Source organism: Oncorhynchus gorbuscha, linkage group LG21 (assembly GCF_021184085.1).
Source record: "Oncorhynchus gorbuscha isolate QuinsamMale2020 ecotype Even-year linkage group LG21, OgorEven_v1.0, whole genome shotgun sequence".
Taxonomy (NCBI): Eukaryota; Metazoa; Chordata; class Actinopteri; order Salmoniformes; family Salmonidae; genus Oncorhynchus; species Oncorhynchus gorbuscha.
In genome coordinates, this window is record NC_060193.1 from 55,861,937 (window position 1) to 55,889,144 (window position 27,208).

Genomic DNA, 27,208 nt, shown 5'->3' on the forward strand with positions numbered 1-27,208 from the left:
GAGAGATGAACCTGGAGAAGAGTCCCCTAAGCAAGCTGGTCCTGGGGCTCTGTTCACAAACACAAACAGACACCACAGAGCCCTAGCACAGCGACACAATTAGACCCAACCGAATCATGAGAAAACAAAAAGATAATTACTTGACACGTTGGAAAAAACAAACAACAAAAAACTGAGCAAACTAGAATGCTATTTTGCCCTAAACAGAGAGTACACAGTGGCAGAATACCTGACCACTGTGACTGACCCAAACGTAAGGAAAGCTTTGACTATGTAAAGACTCAGTGAGCATAGCCTTGCTATTGAGAGAAGCCGCTGATGGCAGACCTGGCTCTCAAGAGAAGACAGGCTATGTGCTCACTGCCCACAAAATGCGGTGGAGACTGAGCTTCACTTCCTAACCTCCTGCCAAATGTATGACCATATTAGAGACACATATTACCCTCAGATTACACAGACCCACAAAGACTTTGAAAACAAATCCAATTTTGATAAACTGACATATCAATTGGTGAAATTCCACAGTGTGACATCACAGCAGCAAGATTTGTGACCTGTTGCTACAAGAAAAGGGCAACCAGTGAAGAACAAACACCATTGTAAATTACAACCCATATTTATGTTTATTAATTTTCCCTTTTGTACTTAAACTATTTGCACATTGTTACAATACTGTATATTGACATAATATAACATTTGAAATGTCTTTATTCTTTTGGAACTTTTTTGAGTGTAATGTTTACTGTCAATTTGTATTGTTAATTTCACATTTATTTATTATCTACTTCACTTGCTTTGGCAATGTTAACATATGTTTTACATGCCAATAAAGCCCTTGAATTGAAATTGAATTGAGAGAGAAAGCTGTCCACTACTTGGGTCATGAAATGCATGCCTTGTACCCCAAGTCTGGGAACTGTCCACTCTCCTGGTTCTGAAATGCATGCCTTGTACCCCAAGTCTGGGAACTGTCCACTCTCCTGGTTCTGAAATGCATGCCTTGTACCCCAAGTCTGGGAACTGTCCACTCTCCTGGTTCTGAAATGCATGCCTTGTACCCCAAGTCTGGGAACTGTCCACTCTCCTGGTTCTGAAATGCATGCCTTGTACCCCAAGTCTGGGAACTGTCCACTCTCCTGGTTCTGAAATGCATGCCTTGTACCCCAAGTCTGGGAACTGTCCACTCTCCTGGTTCTGAAATGCAAATATGCAAAATAACTGTCTTTCGATAAGTCTGTATTTCATTGCAATTAATTCCAATAAAATAATTTAAAATGAACATTGAAAATGTATTTCAAAATTAACAGTCAACTGGCTATCTACTTCGCTTACAATTTGACCACCATAATAAGCATGGGGCGAAGGCTAGGAACAACTGACATGGGAACCTTTAGTGCCATTGCCTTGTTTTGGAGGGTAATATTTTCATTTATTTTTCCCATCTCTTCTTGCTAGCAACGCCTCCAGTCAGGACGCTTTCGGCGGGTTCCGTTAAAATGGCTGTTACTGAGAGTGGAAACCCAAAGCAAGAGCAATCGTAGTGGGTACAACTGCATCCAGTAGTATCGCTGGCGTCTGATAAGGAAAATTAAAGACTGCAACGCAATGGCTGCCCTAGATCAAAAGTCCCCCAACGTCCTCCTTCAAAGTCTCTGCTGCAGGATCACTGGGAAGAGCGAAGGTAGCTATGATGCTAGCTAGTTAGATTGCCCAGGCGCGGTTATGTGCAGCTAGCCTGTTCTGTTGCTAGCTAGCTAACATTTAACACTGATGCTGATATAACAGTTGTATACCAGCGTTCAGCTCGCCATCTAGCTACAGTAGCTAACGAAGTTTGTGTGACAGCCAATGTTAGTTAGCTTAGGCTAGCTAGTAACTGTACACCTAGCCAGCCAAGTCAGAGATGGCATGCTATGTATGGACCACAGCTAGTTAGCCATCTAGCTAACGTTAGCTCGACCCTTATTTTGTATTTAGGTGATGGCTACATCCAAGGCTTTAACTAGCTAACTACCAAAAGTGTGTCATAGCTAGATAGATATAGGTAGCTGCAGATAAGGTTGACAACAGTCCAACCACGCCTTGTTTCAAATAAGTTAGCTAGTTAGGGATAGCTAGCTTGGCTTGCCAGGCTGCCAGAAAGTTTGCCCAATAAATCTGACTTTGATACCAATTCTTGGTAAAGTTATACAGTCTGAAACAAAGCACTGCACAATCGTGGACATTTTCCTTACAAGCCAGAATGTTGAATACAATTACGTTTGAACTTACTATACCGGTTGTCTGTGCAGTTAAGTCTTTCAGCTGCTCGAAATATGAGACAAAATATTCACCGGAAAGTATTGTTTACCCGACTTTTTAGAGCGCAGGTACTAAAGTTTAATTTTCTATCACTTGGCATAACTACCAGAAAGTGTAAGATTGGGAGCTAGCTACTGATTTAGGGGAAACGTTCTGCATCTGTAAGATTTGAACCAGTCTGAAAGATTCATTCACCAGTCGTGAAATGTTTTAGGAAAAGCCGATATTCCATGCTCAATACTTCAACTCAACCCTATTTCACATTTCAGCTGAAGTAGCCCACCAGTTCCAGTATGCTGTGAGAGTCGTCGGGAGTAACTATGCTCCCACCATTGAGAGGGATGAGTTCCTAGTGTCGGAGAAGATAAAAAAAGAACGTGAGTGACCTATGACCTATTATTAGAGACAATAATGTGAGTGATCTAAACTGGACTGGTTTGCTGCGTGAATCCTCTTTGAGGGTCCATCTCGACAGTCGAAAGTGGCATCTGCACATCACTGGTTTGCTCTTTCTCTGTTACCTTTGCAAACATGCATCCTTTGTTAATGTGGTCTTTTGTTGTTGTTTTCCCAGTAGAGCTTTTCTGTCTCGTGTTATTTGACAATAAAGAAAGACGTTTGTTAAGAGTCTCCATAATAGTAAATCTCAATAGATTTTGTTTGTAGTCGGAGTAATGCCACTAATGACCATCTCATCGATCGCTAAGCATAGTAAATAAGATTTAAAAAACAGCACTTACCCTTGTTCAGGGTGGAGTTGGGCCCCCTTTAATCAACTGTTTTTGGAATTGGTGTATGTCTGTTTATTTAGTGGTCTGATTCTGTTTGTCTTGTCCTTTGCTTCTCCAGTGCTGAAGCAGAGGAGAGAGGGTGACGCTGCCCTGTTCTCTGAGCTCCACAGAAAGCTGCAGACTCAGGTCAGTCTTCTGTTCCAAATACCCTGGTGCATATACATACTTCCATTGGCTTTGAAAAGAGAACCAATTGAGAATCTGTGTGTTTTGCTTTCCATTAACAGGGGGTGCTGAAACACAGGTGGTCCGTCTTATACCTGCTGCTCAGTCTCTGTGAGGACCCCAGGAAACCGTCCAGGGTGGGCATACTTGTCATTACACCACAGTGCTACACACACACACACACACACACACACACACACACACACACACACACACACACACACACACACACACACACACACACACACACACACACACACACACACACACACACACACACACACACACACACACACTCTGCAGGAGGAGGGCAAGGGACCCAGTGTGCCACACCACAGAGATCAGGCAAACAAAAGAGGGCCATTACTGCTGGGACTGAATAAACCAATTGGGTCTGTACACACAGACTAACCATAGCTATATATACACAGTACAGTCAAAAGTTTGGACACACCTACTTATTAACGCATATGGAATCATGTAGTTACCAAAAAAGTGTTAAACAAATTAAAATCTTTTTTTTTTCATTTTAGATTCTGCAAAGTAGCCACCATTTGCTTTGATGACCGCTTTGTACTCTTGGCATTCTCTCAATCAGCTTTACCTGGAATGCTTTTCCAACAGTCTTGAAGGAGTTCCCACATATGCTGAGCACTTGTTGGCTGCTTTTCCTTCACTCTGCGGTCCAACTCATCCGAAAACATCTAAATTGGGTAGAGATTGAGTGATTGTGGAGGCCAGGTCATCTGATGCAGCACTCCATCACTCTCCTTCTTGGTCAAATAGCCCTTACACAGCGTGGAGGTGTGTTGGGTCATTGTCCTGGTTGAAAACAAATGATAGTCCCACTAAGTGCAAACCAGATATGATGGTGTATCACTGCAGAATGCTGTAGTAGCCATGCTGGTTAAGTGTGCCTTGAATTCTAAATAAATCACTGACAGTGTCACCAGCAAAGCACCATCACACCACCACCTCCATGCTTCACGGTGGGAACCACACATTCAGAGATCATCCGTTCACCTACTCTCACATAGAAACGGCGGTTGTAACCCAAAATCTCCAATTTGGACTCATCAGACCAAAGGACAGATTTCCACTGGTCTAATGTCCATTGCTCGTGTTTCTGGGTCCAACCAAGTCTATTCTTCTTATTGGTGTCCTTTAGTAGTGGTTTATTTACAGCAATTCGACCACGAAGGCCTGATTCACACAGTCTCCTCTGAACAGTTGATGTTGAGATGTGTCTGTTACTGAACTCTGTGAAGCATATATTTGGGCTGCAATTTCTGAGGCTGGTAACTCTAATGAACATGTCCTCTGCAGCAGAGGTAACTCTGGGTCTTCCTTTCCTCTGGCGGTCCTCATGAGAGCCAGTTAACTCTAATGAACTTATCCTCTGCAGCAGAGGTAACTCTGGGTCTTCCTTTCTTTTGGCGGTCCTCATGAGAGCCAGTTTCATCATAGCGCTTGATGGTTTTTGCGACTGCACTTGAAGAAACTTTCAAAGTTCCTGAAATTTTCCGTATTGACTGACCTCATGTCTTAAAGTAATGATGGACTGTCCTTTCTCTTTGCTTATTTGAGCTGTTCTTGCCATAATATGGACTTGGTCTTTTACCAAATTGGGCTATTTTCTATATACCCCCCTACCTTGCCACAACACAACTGATTGGCTCAAATGCATTAAGAAGGAAAGAAATTCCACAAATGAACTTTTAACAAGGCACAGCTGTTGATTGAAATGCATTCCAGGTGACTACCTCATGAAGCTGGTTGAGAGATTCCAAGAGTGTGCAAAGCTGTCAAGGCAAAGGGTGGCTACTTTGAAGAATCTCAAATATAAAATATATTTAGTAACCAACACTTCTTTTGGTTACTACATGATTCCATAGGTGTTTTTTCATAGTTTCGATGTCTTCACTATTTTTCGACGTTGTTGGAAATAGTAGAAATAAATATAAACCTTTGTGTGTCCAAACTTTTGACGGGTACTGTAGATACAGTTACTAGCTAGATAATGGAAGCATTATAATCCTCTAGACTGCATCATCACAAACAGTAATTCCATCGTGGCCATGTCAGTTCTGTAGAACTCCATTAATAGCAGAAATAGCTATTCTATTAAATGTTCCATGTTATTCCACATTTAATTATTTAATTGATACATCATTGATTTAATGATAGCATGTCATTCTCAGGTTGGCAGCTATGGGGCGCTGTTTGCCCAGGCCCTCCCCCGGGACGCCCACTCCACCCCGTTCTACTGCACCCGACCTGGGAGCCTGCCCCTCAGCTACCCCGAGCGCTCGGGGCCTGGGGGCGTCCAGATCTCCACCAGCATGGGCACCAGTGGCATCAGCAGCCTGGGGGTGTACTCCCTCAACGGGCCCACACCCACCCCTCAGCCCCTGCTGGCCGGGTAAGGCCAATCGATGGAACCCTGTTTGTCCGGTCAGCACCCAGGCCTCCATAGTCAGTCGTACATGAATCTAGACTTTCTTCAGTGTTGTTCCTGTGGACTTGCAGAGAGTGTGTGCTTTTGTTGTAGATCAGCACCGCATCTGAGTAACCAATGAACCTTCAGAATATGAAGGGGTGTTAAATTAGTAGGACATGTAAAAAAAAAAAAAAAATCTTTGTAGCCATTTGTTGTAGCAGGGTATTTCCATTCCGTTGTGAGCATCAATTATGCATGTCCTTCTCCACAACCCCACAAGCACTTGTGTATAATTAGTCTGGCTATACTCGTCTAGTGCCAGGGTAAGTATCTGATTAGTGGGTGGTTGAGTGGATCATCATCAACACTATAAAAGTCATTTGGAGCTGAGGCATCGCTACGCCCTCATTAACAGGCTATTAATGGTAATGGTCCTACAAGACAGTTTGCATTAGGAGAACCAACATGTATAGGGGAAGAGTTATGCATGTCGAGGGGGAGATAAAATGTCTATAGTTACACGGATGTAAACATACAAAATGGTCCATTAAACATTTCTATGTTTGCTCTCTCCAGACACCCACCCCAGACAGCAGGGCAGCAGCTGGGCTCTCGGCTGGCGTGGGCCCTCCCCAACACCTCCGCCCTAGCACCTACCTCACGGGCCCCGCTCGGCCCCCCACCCCTGTCCACCCGGGCCCCCAGGCCACGCCATGACGGGGACCTCACTGGTGAGTTGGGGGTGGGGACTGACATTGTTGGGATGTATAAGCCTACTTTTTGTATAAGCCTACAGGCTTCACGGTTGGAGGACATTTTGTAACGTAAGCAGAAGTTGGGCAGGGGGCCTGTAATGGTAAAAAAACACATTACTCTCTGCACAGAGGCTCTGCAAACTGAATACTCAATATTAAACAGAAAGAGATTAGAGGTCGGAGGGAAATGTACCAAGTCTGCAATGAAATGTTCCTGTTCTGCAGGAAGAACCACCTCACATAATCGCCTCATTTCATAAACCGTTTAGTTGCTCTCCCGGTATTTAATTTGTCTTGGTGCTCCTCTGACAGGGTTGGGGGCTGACTTAAATAGATATGTAGAGAGATACAGCACCTACTCATTCCAGGGTTTTTCTTTATTTGTACTATTTTCTACATTGTAGAATAATAGTGAAGACATCAAAACTATTAATAACACATATGGAATCATGAAGTAAGCAAAAAAGTGTTAAACAAATATAAAATATATTTTGATTTGTTTAACACTTTTTTGGTTACTACATGATTCCATGTGTGTTATTTCATAGTTTTGACTTCTTCACTGTTATTCTACAATGTAGAAAATATTACCAAAAAAAACAATTGAATAATGAGGTGTCCAAACTTTTGACTGGTACTGTAACTTTTATGGCTTTCATTAATGTTGTCCTACTTTTTGTTGTTTTTCTGAATCCCTCGTTCTTCTTCTCCTCTCCAGCGGAGGTTGGTGAGGCTGCACTGGTCAGAGACATCCTGTATGTCTTCCAGGGGATCGACGGCAAGTTCATTAAGATGAGCAACACAGACAACTGCTACAAGATCGACTCCAAGGTGACGTGAACATTCTGTCATACGTGAACAATGTCCAAGGTGTCTTTGGTATTTCAGTTTGTGCCCCTTGTTCCTGAAATATTTCCCTGACGAATGCAAAAACTGATAACCAACTTCATAAGCTATTTGACCTTTCACTGAGTGTACAAAACATTAGGGAACACCTTTCTAATAACCTTTCTAATGATTTGCACCCCCTTTTGCCCTCATAACAGCCTCGATTTGTCAGGGCATGGACTACAAAGTGTCAAAAGCGTTCCACAGGGATGCTGGCCCATGTTGACTCCAATACTTCCCACAGTTGTCTTGTTGGCTGGATGTCCTTTGGTTGGTGGACCCTTCTTGATACACACGGGAAACTGTTGCGTGTGAAAAACCCAGCAGCGTTGCAGTTCTTGACACACTCAAACCGGTGCGCCTGACACCTACTACCATACCCCCCCCCCATTCAAAGGCACTTAATTATTTTGTCTGGCGCATTCACCCTCTGAATCCCTCTTTAACCTGTCTCCTCCCCTTCATCTACACTGATTAAAGTGGATTTAACAAGTGATGGAGAGAGCAGGTATTCCTAATCTTTTGTACACTGCGTATATGTTAGAGTTAGTCAACGTGTTGTGTTTACACGCACCATGGTAGGTAGGCTAGCGGTTAAGAGTGTTGGGCCAGAAACCGAAAGTCTCTGGTTTGAATCCCCAAGCTGACTAGGTGAAAAATCTGTCTGTGCCCTTGAGCAAGGCACTTAACCCTAATTGCTCCTGTAAGTCTCTCTGGATAAGAGCGTCTTGCTAAATGACTAAAATGTTTCATGTAGAAGAGCGCCGTACTTCCATCCATACTAGCTAGACCAGTTATTGACAGATTACCCTGTTTCATCGCTAGCTGACTCCCTGACATCATGGCTGTTGTAGAACCGGCCGACCGACAGTGTTTGTCAGATTCAGCTGTAGTGCTGCTGACATCAAGGCTGTTGTAGACCGACAGTGTTTGTCAGATTCAGCTGTAGTGCTGCTGACATCAAGGCTGTTGTAGACCGACAGTGTTTGTCAGATTCAGCTGTAGTGCTGCTGACATCAAGGCTGTTGTAGACCGACAGCGTTTTTCAGATTCAGCTGTAGTGCTGCTGACATCAAGGCTGTTGTAGACCGACAGCGTTTTTCAGATTCAGCTGTAGTGCTGCTGACATCAAGGCTGTTGTAGACCGACAGTGTTTTTCAGATTCAGCTGTAGTGCTGCTGACATCAAGGCTGTTGTAGACCGACAGCGTTTTTCAGATTCAGCTGTAGTGCTGCTGACATCAAGGCTGTTGTAGACTGACAGTGTTTTTCAGATTCAGCTGTAGTGCTGCTGACATCAAGGCTGTTGTAGACTGACAGTGTTTTTCAGATTCAGCTGTAGTGCTGCTGACATCAAGGCTGTTGTAGACTGACAGTGTTTTTCAGATTCAGCTGTAGTGCTGCTGACATCAAGTCTGATGATCTGTTTCTAAAAGGGGTAAAAAGCTTGACAGATCAATAGTTGGCTCTTTGGTTAGGAGCCACATCGATGGTGTCCCTCTATCATCCATCAAGGATTCATTACAACTTTCCTCCCTTCTAATATTCCTACAAATTACAGTCAAACTGTTTCAGCTATACATCTTCTCAGTGTTAAAAAAAAAAATATATATATATATAGCCTGCTGTCAATGCGCTGGCCTAGGATCACTGTATCGGACAAGAACACTGGAGCCAAATCTAGCCGTCAAGGGTGTTTCCTGAGGTCTTTTTGAAATCATCATTTGCGCTATAAGCCCTATTCAATCTAACACGGTTTCCGGAATAATTAGAACAGAATACAAATGGAACATTATTAGAGACAATCATGTAGGTGAGTATCTCGTCCTCATAAGACGACTCCGTCAGCAGAGAGACACTGCTGACAGTTTGGGCTCCAGGCTTCTTGGCGAATGTCTTCAATCTGTGGAACAAGGGCCACGCTGACTACCATTTACAAAAAAGTTAAATGAATTCTGAACAAACGGGTGTGAAAGGGATGAATATTGAATTCTAATGGTCCTCCAACTGGCAAAGGGCTCTAATAATACAGCTGATGTGTTCTTATTCATGATTCTGGGCTGAAGAGCGGAGCTGCTGTTCCTTTGGTGATGCTGTAGTTATGGGGGGTTGTGGCGTACTTGTGTGTGAGTGACTGAATGGTAACCTGGCAGCAGGAGAGGCCCGTTTTCCGATTGTGAGTGTCTCCTGTTTGTGGGGAGCCATACAGGACAGATGGTACACACGGGGATAATTAACTACCAACCTGGCAACCCCTTCAAACATTAAATGGGTTACTTTGACAGATATTCACATTATTCCCTGTATTTTATGCCTGTGTGTGCATTCTCCTGTTGTAACGTCTCCAGTGTGTCCCTAGGTGGTTCTCTGTAAGTCTCTGAGGGACACCAGTAACCGATTGGCTGAGCTGGGCTGGCTCCACAACAAGATCAGGAAGTACACTGACTCGCGCAGTCTGGACCGAGCCTTCGGCCTGGTGGGACAGAGCTTCTGTGCCTCCCTGCATCAGGAACTGAAGGAGTACTACAGACTTCTGGCAGTGCTGCACTCACAGGTAAGACACACACCTTTCTCTACCTCTCAAAACACTGTACTGCCTTATTCAAGTGAATGAACTTTGTTCTTAGCCCTTCAAGAGGAAAACCCATGTAGGCTACAGGACATGTAAAGGTGTGTTTGACAGTTGCAGGTGGAGGATGACCAGGGAGTGAACCTGGGAGTGGAGAGTAGTCTGACCCTGAGACGTCTCCTAGTCTGGACCTACGACCCGAAAGTCCGCCTCAAAACCCTGGCTGCCCTCGTTGACTTCTGCCAAGGTAGAGTTGTGTGTGTTGTATGTCTGTGGCACCTGCTGATTGGTACCATCAAGTATCCATTTAAATAGTGTGTGTGATTTAAGTGTGTGGTTCAAATGTTGTGTGTGTAGGGAGGAAGGGAGGGGAACTGGCATCAGCAGTCCATGCCTATGGGAAGACAGGGGACCCTCAGATGAGAGCTCTGGTGCAGCACATCCTCAGCCTGGTGTCACATCCCATCCTCAACTTCCTCTACCGCTGGATCTACGACGGAGAGCTGGAGGACACTTACCATGAGGTGACTCCCACACACACCATATATTTAATGTACACACCATATATACAGTGCCTTGCGAAAGTATTCGGCCCCCTTGAACTTTGCGACGTTTTGCCACATTTCAGGCTTCAAACATAAAGATATAAAACTCTATTTTTTTGTGAAGAATCAACAACAAGTGGGACACAATCATGAAGTGGAACGACATTTATTGGATATTTCAAACTTTTTTAACAAATCAAAAACTGAAAAATTGGGCGTGAAAAATTATTCAGCCCCCTTAAGTTAATACTTTGTAGCGCCACCTTTTGCTGCGATTACAGCTGTAAGTCGCTTGGGGTATGTCTCTATCAGTTTTGCACATCGAGAGACTGAATTTAAAAAAAAAATGTTTATATATATATATATACATACATACATACATACATACATACATACATACATACATACATACATACATACATACATACATACATACATACATACATACATACATACATACATACATACATACATACATACATACATACATACATACATACATACATACATACATACATACATACATACATACATACATACATACATACATACATACATACATACAAATGTCTTGTTAGCAAACTATAGTTTTGGCAAGTTGGTTAGGACATCTACTTTGTGCAGGACACAAGTCATTTTTCCAACAATTGTTTACAGACAGATTATTTCACTTACAGTTCACTGCATCACAATTCCAGTGGGTCAGAAGTTTACATACACACGAAACAGCTTGGGAAATTCCAGAAAATTATGTCATGGCTTTAGAAGCTTCTGATAGGCGAATTGACATCATTTAAGTCAATTGGAGGTGTACCTGTGGATGTATTTCAAGGCCTACCTTCAAACTCAGTGCCTCTTCGCTTGATATTATGGGAAAATCAAAAGAAATCTGTCAAGACCTCAGAAAAAAAATTGTACATCTCCACAAGTCTGGTTCATCCTTGGGAGCAATTTCCAAAAGCCTGAATGTACCACAATCATCTGTACAAACAATAGTACGTAAGTATAAACACCATGGGACCATGCAGCTGTCATACCGCTCAGGAAGGAGACACGTTCTGTCTCCTAGAGATGAATGTACTTTGGTGCGAAAAGTGAAAATCAATCCCAGAACAACAGCGAAGACCGCTCGGCAAGAAAGAAGCCACTGCTCCAAAACCGTCGTAAAAAATCCAGACTACGGTTTGCCATTGCACATGGGGACAAAGATCGTACTTTTTGGAGAAACGTCCTCTGGTCTGATGAAACAAAAATAGAACTGTTTGGCCATAGTGACCATCATTATGTTTGGAGGAAAAAGGGGGAGGCTTGCAAGCCGAAGAACACCATCTGAACCGTGAAGCACGGGGGTGGCAGCATCATGTTGTGGGTTGCTTTGTTGCAGGAGGGACTGGTGCACTTCACAAAATAGATGGCATCATGAGTTAGGAAAATTTATGTGGATATATTGAAGCCACATCTCAAGACATCAGTCAGGAAGTTAAAGCTTGGTCGCAAATGGGTCTTCCAAATGGACAATGACCCCAAGCATGCTTCCAAAGTTGTGGCAAAATGGCTTAAGGACAACAAAGTCGAGGTATTGGATCAATCCTATAGAACAATTCAGAACTGAAAAAGTGTGTGCGAGCAAGGAGGCCTACAAACCCGACTCAGTTACACCAGCTCTGTCGGGAGGAATGGGCCAAAATTCATCCAACTTATTGTGGGAAGCTTGTGGAAGGCCACTCAAAAACATTTGACCCAAGTTAAACCATTTAAAGGCAATGCTACCAAATACTACTTGAGTAGGTGTACAATTCTGACCCACTGGGAATGTGATTAAATAAATCAAATCTGAAATAAATCATTCTTTCTACTATTATTGACATTTCACGTTCTTAAAATAAAGTGGTGTTCCTAACTGACCTAAAGACCGAGAATTTTTACTAGGATTAAATGTCAGGAATTGTGAAAAACTGAATTTAAATGTATTTGGCTAAGGTGTATGTAAACTTCCGATATATATATACACACACACACAACATTTTTTTGTCCATGACAATAACATCAAATTGATCTGAAATACAGTGTAGACATTGTTAATATTGTAATTAACTATTGTAGCTGGTAACGGCTGATTTTTAATGGAATATCTACATTTATCAGCAACCATGTGTTCAAATGGCACGTTATTCGCTAATCCAAGTTTACCATTTTAAAAGGCTAATTGATCATTAGAAAACCCTTTTGCAATTATGTTAGCACAGCTGAAAACTGTTAGGCTGATTTAAAGAAGCAATAAAATTGGCCTTCATTAGACTAGTTGAGTGTCTGGAGCATCAGCATTTGTGGGTTTGATTACAGGCCACAAAACACCAGTCTCCTTGTCAACAGTGAAGAGGCGACTCCGGGATGCTGGCCTTCTAGGCAGAGTTGCAAAGAAAAAGCCTTATGTCAGACTGTCCGAAAAATAATAATATTCAGATTGGCAAAAGAACACCGACACTGGACAGAGGAACTCTGCCTAGAAGGCCAGCATCACGAAATCACCTCTTCACTGTTGTTGAATGTTGAAACTGGTGTTTTGCAGGTACTATTTACTGAAGCTGCCAGTTGAGGACTTTGTAATGCGTCTGTTTCTCAAACTAGGGTGGCCTTGATGACAGCTTTTACATTTATTTTTACTGCTCTAATTACGTTGGTAACCAGTTTATAATAGCAATAAGGCACAGCTAAGGGGCTGTGTCCAGGCACGCCGCGATGCGTTGTGCATCAGAACAGCCCGTAGCCATGGTATATTGGTCATATACCACACCCCATTGTTCCTTATTGCTTAAATATAATACACACACACACTTCCATTAGTTTGTCATGGTCAGAGTCCGGATGGTAGTAACTGAGCTCAGGCTGAAGTGGACTCAGACAGACGTCAGACAGGTTCATCTCCGAGCTGAGATGGAGGGAAAGGGGGACGGGAGAGGGGGAGGGGTGCGGCGGCCTTCCAAATGAGGATGGATGAGAGGACGGTAATGGGGAACTGAGTAATGGCCCTCTCTTCTCTCTCTCCTCCTATCTCTGTCCTTGCTCTCCATCCATTTCCCTGTCTCCACAACTACAGGACAGTAGTAGAAGGCCGTGAATCTAGTCCTAATGCACCTGCTGCTGAATTGCCCTCTCAGGCTCCGTCTACCTGAGACTAAGTGCTGATTGGGCAAGCACAGAGCACAGGAGAGTTGTAGCGGCTTTCAATACCGACTGCCGAGCTATTCTCAGAATGGAACGCTTCAAAGGGCACACTGGTTTTAAGCCCCCTGTATTGACCCTCCCCGTAGCAGGGCTAAGTGATAGTTATGGAGCTGTTCGTTCCCAGCAGAGGGGAATGAGGGTATGGCTCTGAAGCTTACAGGCACCTCTGTCAGCCCAGGGGGCGGCTGGGAGGTGGCGTTACACTGTAAACACTCATTATGACAAGAAGAGCGGAAATTAAAATCAAACTTTCTATATATACTTTTTGTTTACTGAAAGGCTTTTCAATCCCCCTTGTTGTACCCCCTAGGAGAGAAGTCGTCACCTTGTAACACTGATGTCTACTTATCGGCATCCATTTTGGTTTTCAAGTTGAACCACTGGCTCAGTGACTATCATGATTGAGAGAAGGAACCACCATTCACTTTCTTTCCATTACTGTAATAAGTATCCATTGTTGTAGTAATCTCCTGTGTTCGGATATAGTTGAGTCCTGTCTTTTAAGGTGTGATTGTGATGGTGATGGGGATTCCTCTCCCTGCAGTTCTTTGTGGCATCTGACCCCACGGTGAAGACCGACAGACTGTGGCACGACAAGTACTCACTGAGGAAGTCCATGATACCCACCTTCATCACCATGGACCAGGCCCGCAAGGTAGACACACACACAAACACCAATTATCTCATCCTCAACGTAAAAAAATATAAACTTTTTATTCACGTTCTCTCTCTCTCTTCTGTCTCTGTAGGTTCTGCTCATTGGAAAGTCCATTAACTTCCTGCATCAGGTGTGCCATGACAGAACCTCACCAGGGAAAATCACCCCGGCCTCCAAGTCTACAGACTCTCCCAAAGATGGTACGCTCTCTAACCTCTCTCCCCTACCCCAACACACTGTGAAAGGGGCCTGTCAGTGGCTAGCTCAATACAACACAGGCATTTGGTGTTTGGTACACATTTGTACATAATATACCTCCAGAGAGTGTGTATTCAGCAGGCAGTGTCTTTCGACAGAGTAGAGAAGCCTTGGTCTTGCCATAGTAGTGTTTGTAGCTAGTGAGAGCAGAGCCGCATTGATCTGTTTGGCATCAGAACTGGTTGTACTGTTATGGTGCTTACTGTCGTATCGACTGGATTTAGTCTTGCTCCTCTCTCCGTCGCTGATCAATGGTTGTACAGTTCCTTCCTTAGCCTCGTCCTTGAGGGGAATGACTGCATACTGACTGGCGTTGGAAGGGGAGGGGTTGGGTTGTATTTTTACCCTGTCTGTCCCAAATGACACCCTATTCCCTTTTATAGTGCACTACTTCTGACCATAACCTTAAGGGTTAAAGGTAGTGCATTATGAAGCCCCCGGTCAAAAGTAGTGCATTATGAAGCGAATAGGATGCTATTTGGGATGCAGACTCTTATCTTGAATTATAGATACAGAGTTCAGAAAACGGTCTGAGAGATGAGTTTAATATGCATCATGTAGTGCCAACTCCAGTACCCACATAATGACCACAGATAATAACTCTCTCTCTGTAGCTGCAGAGCTGTTATCAGACCTGGAGGGGGCGTTCCAGGGGAAGATAGATGCAGCCTACTTTGAAACCAGCAAGTACCTGCTGAATGTCCTCAACCAGAACTATCTGCTGCTGGAGCACCTGCAGGCCATGAGACGATACCTGCTGCTGGGCCAGGGAGACTTCATACGCCACCTCATGGACCTGCTAAAGTTAGTACACACACACACACACACACACACACACACACACACACACACACACACACACACACACACACACACACACACACACACACACACACACACACACACCATCCTACATGTCATATATTGACGTTAGTGTTTGTCCCTTCAGACCAGAGCTGGCCCGCCCAGCCACCACTCTGTACCAACACAACCTGACAGGCATCCTGGAGACAGCCGTGAGGGCTACCAATGCCCAGTATGACAACTCTGAGATCCTCAAGAGACTGGACGTACGCCTGCTGGAGGTAGGCTGCAGCTCATACCATTACAGCCGTCATAGGCTACAGCTCATACCATTACTACTGTCATAGGCTACAGCTCGTACCATTACTACTGTCATAGGCTACAGCTCATACCATTACTACTGTCATAGGCTACAGCTCATACCATTACTACTGTCATAGGCTACCGCTCATACCATTACTACTGTCATAGGCTACAGCTCATACCATTACTACTGTCATAGGCTACAGCTCATACCATTACTACTGTCATAGGCTACAGCTCATACCATTAATACTGTCATAGGCTATAGCTCATACCATTAATACTGTCATAGGCTACAGCTCATACCATTACTACTGTCATAGGTTGCAGCTCATACCATTACTACTGTCATAGGTTGCAGCTCATACCATTACTACTGTCATAGGCTATAGCTCATACCATTATTACTGTCATAGGCTATAGCTCATACCATTACTACTGTCATAGGTTGCAGCTCATACCATTACTACTGTCATAGGCTATAGCTCATACCATTACTACTGTCATAGGCTATAGCTCATACCATTACTACTGTCATAGGCTACAGCTCATACCATTATTACTGTCATATGCTACAGCTCATACCATTACTGCTGTTATAGGCTACAGTTCATACCATTACTACTGTCATAGGGTTTATCTCAGTGGGCTAACACGGTATTGAGTCAGGGGTTTGAAACACAACCTGGTAACCCGTTGCTCAAGACTGTTAGCCCTCTGAGCTGAAGCCTAGATGGTTGATGTCTGGATGCTGGATGTACATGTGTCAGAGTTACCTATTAGATTTCAAACTGTCAACTTGGCACCATGTTATCCCTCTGAACTAAAGCCTGGTCATCAACTCATCTGTGCTCCTTCTGTAGGTGTCTCCCGGAGATACAGGCTGGGATGTCTTCAGTTTAGACTACCACGTAGAGGGTCCTATCGCCACGGTAACCACAGCACTTTACATACATACACATACCATCCTATCTGGTGTTGCCTTGTCTCTCTCCACACACATACACACACAAACACACACAAACACACACACCCTCGCAAACAATCCAATAAGCTTCTCCTCTTCCCTCTTCATTCATCCATAAAAGCCCACCTGGAGCATCTGAACGTTGTTTCTTTCTGTTCTGTTATACAGTGGGGCAAAAAAGTATTTAGTCACCCACCAATTGTGCAAGTTCTCCCACTTAAAAAGATGAGAGGCCTGTAATTTTCATCATAGGTACACTTCAACTATGACAGACAAAATGAGGGGGGAAAATCCAGAAAATCACATTGTAATGAATTGTAATGAATTTATTTGCAAATTATGGTGGAAAATAAGTATTTGGTCAATAACAAAAGTTTATCTCAATACTTTGTTATATACCCTTTGTTGGCAATGACAGAGGTCAAACGTTTTCTGTAAGTCTTCAAGGTTTTCACACACTGTTGCTGGTATGTTGGCCCATTCCTCCATGCAGATCTCCTGGCTAGGCCACTCCAGGACCTAGAAATGCTTCTTACGAAGCCACTCCTTCGTTGCCCGGGCAGTGTGTTTGGGATCATTGTCATGCTGAAAGACCCAGCCACGTTTCATCTTCAATGCCCTTGCTGATGGAAGGAGGTTTTCACTCAAAATCTCACGATACATGGCCCCATTCATTCTTTCCTTTACACGGATCAGTCGTCCTGGTCCCTTTGCAGAAAAACAGCCCCAAATCATGATGTTTCCACCCCCATGCTTCACAGTAAGTATGGTGTTCTTTGGATGCAACTCAGCATTCTTTGTCCTCCAAACACGACGAGTTGAGTTTTTACCAAAAAGTTATATTTTGGTTTCATCTGACCATATGACATTCTCCCAATCTTTTTCTGGATCATCCAAATACTCTCTAGCAAACTTCAGACGGGCCTGGACATGTACTGGCTTAAGCAGGGGGACATGTCTGGCACTGCAGGATTTTGAGTCCCTGGCGGCGTAGTGTGTTACTGATGGTAGGCTTTGTTACTTTGGTCCCAGCTCTCTGCAGGTCATTCACTAGGTCCCCCCGTGTGGTTCTGGGATTTTTGCTTACCGTTCTTGTGATCATTTTGACCCCACGGGGTGAGATCTTGCGTGGAGCCCCAGATCGAGGGAGATTATCAGTGGTCTTGTATGTCTTCCATTTCCTAATAATTGCTCCCACAGTTGATTTCCTCAAACCAAGCTGCTTACCTATTGCAGATTCAGTCTTCCCAGCCTGGTGCAGGTCTACAATTTTTTTCTGGTGTCCTTTGACAGCTCTTTGGTGTTGGCCATAGTGGAGTTTGGAGTGTGACTGTTTGAGGTTGTGGACAGGTGTCTTTTATACTGATAACAAGTTCAAACAGGTGCCATTAATACAGGTAACGAGTGGAGGACAGAGGAGCCTGTGAGCGACAGAAATCTTGCTTGTTTGTAGGTGACCAAATACTTATTTTCCACCATAATATGCAAATTAATGAATAAAAAATCCTACAATGTGATTTTCTGGATTTTTTTTCTCATTTTGTCTGTCATAGTTGAAGTGTACCTATGATGAAAATTACAGGCCTCATCTTTTTAAGTGGGAGAACTTGCACAATTGGTGGCTGACTAAATACTTTTTTGCCCCACTGTACATGTTCATTCAAAGGCCACCAGTCAACCATGTTAGATGAAGTCAAGTGCTGGCTGGTTTTGTGTTGTTCTGTGATGTGGTGAGAGAACATGTGTAAATGCTGTGCTAACCTTTGACAGGTGTTCACGCAGTCTCTCTCTCTTCACTCTGTCTCCTTTGTCTTTCTCTCTGTCTAATTTCTCTCTCTCTTTCTCTCCTTTGTCTCTCTTCTTGCTTTCTGTTTCTCTCGCTGGTTCTGGCTGTGGCAGGTGTTCACACGGGAGTGCATGAGCCACTACCTGCGGGTGTTCAACTTCCTGTGGCGAGCCAAGCGTATGGAGTACATCCTCACTGACATCTGGAAGGGACAGATGTGCAACGCCAAGCTGCTTAAGAGCATGCCAGGTGAACACACACACACACACACACACACACACACACACACACACACACACACACACACACACACACACACACACACACACACACACACACACACACACACACACACACACACACACACACACACACACACACACACACACACGTTGGGTAGCTATCAAGTAAACACAATGATACACACACACACACACACACACACACAAAACCATGCAGTTCCCTCTCACCTCCAGCAGAGGGAGTCATGTACAGAAGAGCTGTAGATAAGGCAGCCAGGGTAACATGTTAGATGTTGTGTTACAGAGCTGTCTGGTGTGCTGCACCAGTGCCACATCCTGGCCAATGAGATGGTCCACTTCATCCACCAGATGCAGTACTACATCACCTTTGAGGTCAGAGGCTGTACTTTTTCTTCTTCTTCCTCTCTAATCCTCTCACTCCTCTCACACTCTCCCTCCTCCCCTGTCTGTCTGGGTCTCTGGCTGTGTGTGTGTGTACAGGTGCTAGAGTGTTGTTGGGATGAGTTGTGGAACAAGGTAGAGAAGGCCCAGGATCTAGACCACATCATCGCTGCCCACGAAGGATTCTTAGACTCTGTCATCTCCCGTTGCCTACTGGACACCAACAGCAGGGTGAGACACACGTATGCTCATACACTCTAACAGGCACTTACTGACGTCCACTTCTCTTTGACCTGCCCTGTTGGCGCTTAAAAGGATACTTCGGGATGTTGGCAATGAAGCCCTTTATCTATTTTCTCCAGAGTCAGATGAACTTGTGTCCAGTATGAAGGAAGTTGAAGGTAGTTTCGTGACCCAATGCTAACTAGTCTTACCGCAATGACTGGAAGTTTATGCGTATCTACTAGCATGCTAGCAGATACCCATAGATTTTGTCATTGTGCTAACGCAAGTTAGCAATTGCGCTAGAGATAGTTAGCAACTTCCTTCAAAGTGCACGCAGAGACTTAAAAAATGGTATTGGTGATTACATCTGACTCTGGGGAATTAGATGAAGGGCCTCATTGCCAAAATCTCTAAGTATCCCTTTAAGAATTTCCCTGGACCCAGCTATTACATCTGCGACCCTGTACATGTGACTAATAAACTCTAATGTCATCTAGAATGTTCTTCTCTCCCGCTAGTCCTTGTTGAACCAGCTGAGGGCGATCTTTGACCAGATCATAGAGTTCCAGAGTGCCCAGGACTCTCTGTACCGCTCTGCTCTGGAGGAACTCACCCTGCGGCTGCAGTACGAGGAGCGGAAGAAGCACAGGGATTCTGAGGTAGAAGGATCGGGGCTTAAAGTGGACTGAAATGAGTGCCAGCACTTAGGGCTGTTACGGTGACCGTATTACCGCCACACCGGCAGTCATGAGGGCAGTCAAATTCCACATGACTGATTAGTCAGGGTAATTACGCTTCTCTATGCTCTGATGCTGCTGCTGTTCATTAGTAGTCTACTAAACTTGCTAACTGCCTGGTACTCAGCACTCTAAAATCAACGCAAATGTAATTGAAAATCTAATCAAACACTTCATGTTGCGCAACATTTCTATAGGCTATGCAATTATGTGAGAAAACAGAGTGATGGCTTCTATTAAAAAGAGGAGGATCCCATCAGCTTTCTATTGGCTAAGCCTACTATATTTGATTTTTTTAAACGTTCCTAATATTAAGCACATTGCTTATATGTACAACAAGAGTATAGCCTACTGGCTGGCATGAAATTAGCTATTTAAGTGCCTAGATTTTTATCCCTCTGCCCCAGTTTGGAGACAGGTGCATGATAATGGCCCATTCTAAATCAAAACAGATTTCACATATATTATTTAGTATATGTAAAGACCAGATTAAATCAAGAATAGCTGATGGGTGACAATCACTTAGGAACGATATATTATCACTTTCTTTTGCAACTTTTTCAATCATAGTCCCACACCTCATGTAGCCTAGCCCATGATATATTATCACTTTCTTTTGCAACTTTTTCAATCATAGTCCCACACCTCATGTAGCCTAGCCCATGATATATTATCACTTTCTTTTGCAACTTTTTCAATCATAGTCCCACACCTCATGTAGCCTAGCCCATAAGCCTATATATTTTGATAGGGTTTGTATCACAACTAAAGTGGCCAAATAACTTCTTAAAATTAAGCAGATGAATTTGCTTTACAAAGGGTGTAGCGCCTCACTGGCATAAATACGCAGCGTGTGAGTTTCAAGTTTGGGGAAGATCATTTTCACCTTTTTATAATAAAAGCATTACATGCATAATCTAACTTTTGATAATGGTGTTTTCCAGTTAATGGAACATTTGTGCTTGTAGCCGTGTGCGCATTGCTGCAGTTAGAATGTGAGGAAATAGCCTAATAGTTTATCAACAATTTAAGCTAAATGTTCTGAACTGTTGCGTCAGCCTCATTGCATTAAAAAAATGTTTCTTTGATGCAAGAGGTTGTATTAATTTGATCTATCACATTCCACAACTGTCCCAGACGGTTTGAAATATTTATTTCTCACACAAAATATAGAATAGGTCAACATTTGTACTATGGGGGATAGTACATTGACATAGGCTAGTGCTTTTGCTGTTTGTTAGGCCTACACATCTTGTTGGCTGACGAAAAGTAAATATGGACAGTTCTTCCAATATCTTCAATATGCACCTCGGAATTGGATAAGGACGGGTGCAGTTGCGCCCCCGATGTGTCTGTCTTCACTTGTAGCCTGTGAGAAAGACTAGATCACGTGACAGAGAGCCAAGTGAGTGAGAGTTGCATTTTTTAGGGGCATTACGGCCACACGAAAGGGATGCCGCTGGGAAATTCGAGTCATTATCAAGTGCCGGTCAAATTATGAATAAGAGACTGATGAAGTGTGTACAGCCTGCACAAAAAAAAACAAAGCAGAGCTCATGCCTTTCAAGCAACTTTTCTCAAATCCTCATTAGAGTCTCATCATGCAGCCTTAGAAAGTATTAAAAATAAAAACATTTGTATCACAACTAAAGGTACATAAATAACTCTAAATTAAGCATATAGGAGTACCTGTTTCTTTTGTTAATTGCTCAACACAGAATAGCCCATGTGGGCGCTCCCTCAAATCGTTTGGAGAAGGTATCCTTTATACTTTATTTAGCTTTGTTCAATTGTATTCTTCATACTATAAAAAAACTGTAAAATAATGCCACAGAATTCTAAGCAAATCTTGTCTGCTAAATGAGTGTAGCCCACAGCCATTTGGCATAGCCAGATCAGGACCTATCATAAGGACAACTCAGAGTATGCTATTCTGTTCTTCTGAAATAGACATTTTCATCATATCATGTTTCTTTAGACCGGTCTAAAATAAATAATGGATTTATTGTGAAGGTGTGGGCTGTATTACATGGATTTATTGTGAAGGTGTAGGCTGTATTACATGGATTTATTGTGAAGGTGTGGGCTGTATTACATGGATTTATTGTGAAGGTGTGGGCTGTATTACATGGATTTATTGTGAAGGTGTGGGCTGTATTACATGGATTTATTGTGAAGGTGTAGGCTGTATTACATGGATTTATTGTGAAGGTGTAGGCTGTATTACATAGGCTGTATTACATGGATTTATTGTGAAGGTGTGGGCTGTATTACATGGATTTACTGTGAAGGTGTGGGCTGTAGGATTTATTTAGGTTAGGCTGATGGAGGTGTGGGCTGTATTACATGGATTTATTGTGACATGGATTTATTGTGTGGGCTGTATTACATGGATTTATTGTGGAGGTGTGGGCTGTATTACATGGATTTATTGTGAAGGTGTGGGCTGTATTACATGGATTTATTGTGAAGGTGTGGGCTGTATTACATGGATTTATTGTGAAGGTGTAGGCTGTATTACATGGATTTATTGTGAAGGTGTGGGCTGTATTACATGGATTTATTGTGGAAGGTGTGGGCTGTATTACATGGATTTATTGTGAAGGTGTGGGCTGTATTACATGGATTTATTTGAAGGTTAGGCTGTATTACATGGATTTATTGTGAAGGTGTGGGCTGTATTACATGGATTTATTGTGAAGGTGTAGGCTGTATTACATGGATTTATTGTGAAGGTGTGGGCTGTATTACATGGATTTATTAGACTTTTTGAAAAGTAGACATTTACATTTAAGTCATTTAGCAGACGCTCTTATCCAGAGCGACATTCCAAAGGTCTGCATCAGTGTGGAAGCCAGGAGATGCTGAATGTGTTAATGTTCATTAACGGTCTGTTACTGTGAGACTGGCAGTTATTTGCTTGACAATCACCGGCTGACAAAGTTTATATTTAGGTTCAGGTACTCTGCAATATTTTTAAGACAATATTCTATAAGAAGTTGCCGGTACTCAAGCTGTATAACATTTTGAGGTGTTGGTTTTCAGTACCGGTGTGTACTGGCCCAATTCAAGTACTTATAATGATAACTTTTAGTTATAGAGCGCAATTGGAGGGCCATGTAGTCTTCAGAGTGTCCCATGTCCTGTTTGTTCTAAGTCGTCTGGAACCCAGCCAGGGGCCAACTCAAGTTCCCCCCTTAATGGCCACTGGCCATGCTGGTGTTGTCATTCTATTGATTTAACAGGCCCTGAGCATCAGACTATTAAACTCTTAAGTGTTAGAAAAACAAACAGCCTCGGCATTTGCCAAGTTTCTCTTTTAATAGCTTGTAAATAAGACTGAGGTCCAAGGTAAGAGGGTTTGGGGTGGCAGAAGCTGTTGGTCAGTGATGGGGGGGTTTTATATTAACTTTAAATAATGAGGCGTTGAGTGTGTTTACATGAATGAGAAGTATGCGAGTAGAAAAGACATTGAAGGTCATGTCTCTATGGGGAGAATGCTGGGGTCATAGAGTGGGAATCTGTAACAGTTTAGTATGGGTGTTAGTTACTCATTTACTGAAGTGAAGAGATGGCACTGGTTACTCTTTCAAATCAAATTGTATTAGTCACATGCGCCGAATACAACGGGTGTAGACCTTACAGTGAAATGCTTACTTACAAGCCCCGAACCAATAATGCAGTATAAAAAAAATACAGATAAGAAATAAAAGTAACAAGTAATTTAAAGAGCAGCAGTAAAATAACGAGACTATATACAGGGGGATACTGGTACAGAGTCAATGTGCGGGGGCACCGGTTAGTTGAGGTAATATGTACATGTAGGTAGACTTATTAAAGTGACTATGTATAGATGATAACAACAGAGAGTAGCAGCGGTGTAAAAGGGGGCAATGCAAATAGTCTGGGTACCATTTGATTAGATATTCAGGAGTCTTATGGCTTGGGGGTAGAAGCTGTTTAGAAGCCTCTTGGACCTAGACTTTGCGCTCCGGGGCCACTTGCCGTCTGGTAGCAGAGAGAACAGTCTGACTAGGGTGGCTGGAGAATTTTAAGGGCCTTCCTCTGACACTGCCTGGTATAGAGATCCTGGATGGCAGGAAGCTTGGCCCCAGTGATGTACTGGGCCGTACGCACTACCCTCTGTAGTGCCTTGCGGTCAGAGGCCAAGCAGTTACCATACCAGGCAGTAATGCAACCAGTCAGGATTCTCTCGATGTTGCAGCTGTAGAACCTTTTGAGGATCTGAGGACCCATGCCAAATCTTTTCAGTCTCCTGAGGGGGAATAGGTTTTGTCGTGCCCTCTTCACAACTGTCTTGGTGTGCTTGGACCATGTTCATTTGTTGGTGATGTGGACACCAAGGAACTTGATGCTCTCAACCTGCTCCACTACAGCCCCGTCGATGAGAATGGGGACGTGCTCGGTCCTCCTTTTCCTGTGGTCCACAATCATCTCCTTTGTCTTGGTCACGTTGAGGGAGAGGTTGTTGTCCTGGCACCACACGGCCAGGTCTTTGACCTTCTCCCTATAGGCTGTCTCGTCGTTGTCGGTGATCAGGCCTTCCACTGTTGTGTCATCGGCAAACTTAAGGATAGTGTTGGAGTCGTGCCTGGCCGTGCAGTCATGAGTGAACAGGGAGTACAGGAGTGGACTGAGCACGCACCCCTGAGGGGCCCCTGTGCTGAGGATCAGTGTGGCGGATGTGTTGTTACCTACCCTTACCACCTGGGGCAGCCTGTCAGGAAGTCCAGGATCCAGTTGCAGAGGGAGGTGTTTAGTCCCAGGGTCCTTAGCTTATTGATGAGCTTTGATGGCACTATGGTGTTGAACGCTGATCTGTAGTCAATGATAGCATTCTCACTTAGGTGTTGCTTTTGTCCAGGTGGGAAAGGGCAGTGTGAAGTGCAATAGAGATTGCATCATCTGTGGATCTGTTGTGGCGGTATGCAAATTGGAGTGGGTCTAGGGTTTTTGATACCACACTGATGCTGCAACAACAAAGTTCCTTCTGAAACTTGACACCTAATGTTGCCTGTCTGTGTGTGTGTTTTCAGGGTGAGTGGGGCGTGACTGCTGAACAGGAGGCAGAGGAGAACAGGAGGATCCAAGAGTTCCAGGAGACCATACCAAAAATGCGCTCTCAGCTACGGATACTAACACACTTCTACCAGGTATGGGTCTTACTCTCTTCTCACTGCCACAGTGGCTTTCACTAGGACAGTCTGGTTGTCTGTGGTAGTGTTCAGTGGATAGGACCGTCTGGTTGTCTGTGGTAGTGTTCAGTGGATAGGACCGTCTGGTTGTCTGTGGTAGTGTTCAGTGTATAACATCTGTGGTTGGTTGTGCTCCTTCTCAGGGCATAGTGCAGCAGTTCTTGGTGCTGATAATGACTAGTCCAGACGAGAGCCTGCGCTTCCTCAGCTTCAGACTGGACTTCAACGAGCACTACCGGGCCAGAGACCCCCGTCTGAGGGCCTCACTGGGGGCCACCAGGGGCCGACGGCCCTCCAACATCTGACCTGACGCACACCACCATGTCACAACATAGAGACAGAGAGCCACATGGAATCTGCCTTGATAGTATTTATATATGACATGAAGATGACATCAAAGTAGAGCTAGATGGAATCTGTTGTGATGACATCACAATAGAACCAGACAGAACATTGACATCACAAAAGAGCCAGACAGAATCTGTTGCGATGACATCATAATAGAGCCTGGTGGAGATAATACCGCATTCAAAACAACTCTAGGAACTCTGAAATCTCAGACTTCAGTGCGTTCAAAACAACTGGGAACTCGGTAAAAAAACAAGCTCCAACTGGGAAAAATCGTTTTGAAAGGTCATCCAACTCGGAATTCCAAGTCGGGAACTCGGGCCTCTTTCCAGAGCTCCGACTTTCCTACCTGAAGATCACTGACGTCATGATTTGACCAAGTTTTTTTTTCAGAATTCCCAGTTGTCTGTTCAGTGATCTTCAGGTCGGAAAGTCGGAGCTCTGGAAAGAGAACCCATAGGAGGATGCTGTAGTGGTGACTTCACAGATTCCATTTGGCTCTGCATTTTAACACCTCAAGACAAATAGGGCTAACTGGGATTCATTTCACTATGACATAAACAAACAGAACATTTTGAAACCCTGCCTCCTCCCCCAATGTCATTGGCAAATGACTCACAAACAAACACACACGCTCAATTCACCACACACACACACACACATCCACGTTTCCCACTCTTTCACAGTCCCCTCTTGGGAGGTGTGGTTTTAGAAGCCTGTCATTTTAGTAGTCTGCCTCCAGCCTCCAGCTGTGTTCACCCTCACCTCTTTGAGGTGTCTGATAGGCTACCATCACCGTGTGAATTTCATATTGTACATTTGATAATGAACAGAATGTCTTGATTTGATTGGTTTGTTTACATGTTCTGTGAATATTTTGTTTAGGTTTTCTTACTGACATTTGTTTATTTTTCATACCAGTGTCTTAAAGTCTGCGGTGTGTTTTATAAGTGTTAATAAACACTGTTCTAGCTGTTTAACAACTGTATTATGGAACCAACACCGCAGGCTCCCACCTCTAAAGAGATTCAAAAACAATGCCCACAGCCCCTAAGACTAAAAGACTGACAGACGTTAGGATTTTTATTTGTGTTTTGTATTATTTTAACTGGGTTTCTCTTGATTCTCCTTGCAGACTGTGGCCTCTGTGCTGCTTGTGCATCTGTCATGTTGAACCAGCTCAATTCCTTAATTGTACAAGACAGATTTGTCAAACGTGTTGCACCAAACAACTTATGCCACTTTTCTCTCCTGACCACTCAGACAAACCTGGGAAAATACTTTTGTCATAGTGCAACATTAAACCTTGAAGAAGCTACAAGTGGAATGGTAACTGTATGGTGACATAACTAGCCTTTCAACCCCCCCCCCCCCTATGATGGACTATACTGTAGTATTGGGGTGCATCTCAATAGTCAGAGGTGGCTTCCTCGCCTCCCTTCCCTTTTCACTGATCCGAAAGCGATATGGAAGATGCTTACCAGGACTTGCTTTCATTCACCTGTCAGCAGAGCAGATGGAGGAAAGGAGGCAAGGAAGCTATTGGTTGCGTCCTAAATGGCACCATACATAATAGGGCGCCAT

General features: G+C 43.7%; 1 protein-coding gene across 2 annotated transcripts; it reads left to right on the forward strand.

The window, feature by feature from the left end:
• Window positions 1–1,436: 1,436 nt before the first annotated feature.
• Window positions 1,437–27,202, forward strand: LOC124008474 (gamma-tubulin complex component 3 homolog). Of its 2 annotated transcripts, none has more exons than XM_046319769.1 (21): window positions 1,437–1,681; window positions 2,571–2,678; window positions 3,151–3,218; window positions 3,320–3,394; window positions 5,459–5,679; window positions 6,274–6,428; window positions 7,171–7,283; window positions 9,699–9,893; window positions 10,023–10,155; window positions 10,266–10,432; window positions 14,223–14,333; window positions 14,428–14,536; window positions 15,209–15,398; window positions 15,544–15,679; window positions 16,565–16,633; window positions 18,568–18,703; window positions 19,001–19,089; window positions 19,198–19,329; window positions 19,842–19,982; window positions 25,118–25,234; window positions 25,420–27,202. In XM_046319769.1, exons 1-21 carry the CDS (start codon window positions 1,606–1,608, stop codon window positions 25,579–25,581), a joined length of 2,703 nt encoding a protein of 900 aa, XP_046175725.1. In that variant the 5' UTR covers window positions 1,437–1,605; the 3' UTR covers window positions 25,582–27,202. The 2 variants fall into 2 exon arrangements, with proteins under 2 accessions (XP_046175725.1, XP_046175726.1); XM_046319770.1 differs by having other exon boundaries at window positions 10,029–10,155.
• The last annotated feature ends 6 nt before the right edge of the window (window positions 27,203–27,208 follow it).

Bases quoted from the DNA above. Each gene is read 5' to 3' on its own strand.
- LOC124008474 (XM_046319769.1), top strand. From the start codon at position 1,606: ATGGCTGCCCTAGATCAAAAGTCCCCCAACGTCCTCCTTCAAAGTCTC. The intron at 7,284-9,698 runs GTGACGTGAACA...GTGTGTCCCTAG, and splicing joins GCTACAAGATCGACTCCAAG to GTGGTTCTCTGTAAGTCTCT. The intron at 10,156-10,265 runs GTAGAGTTGTGT...TTGTGTGTGTAG, and splicing joins CCTCGTTGACTTCTGCCAAG to GGAGGAAGGGAGGGGAACTG.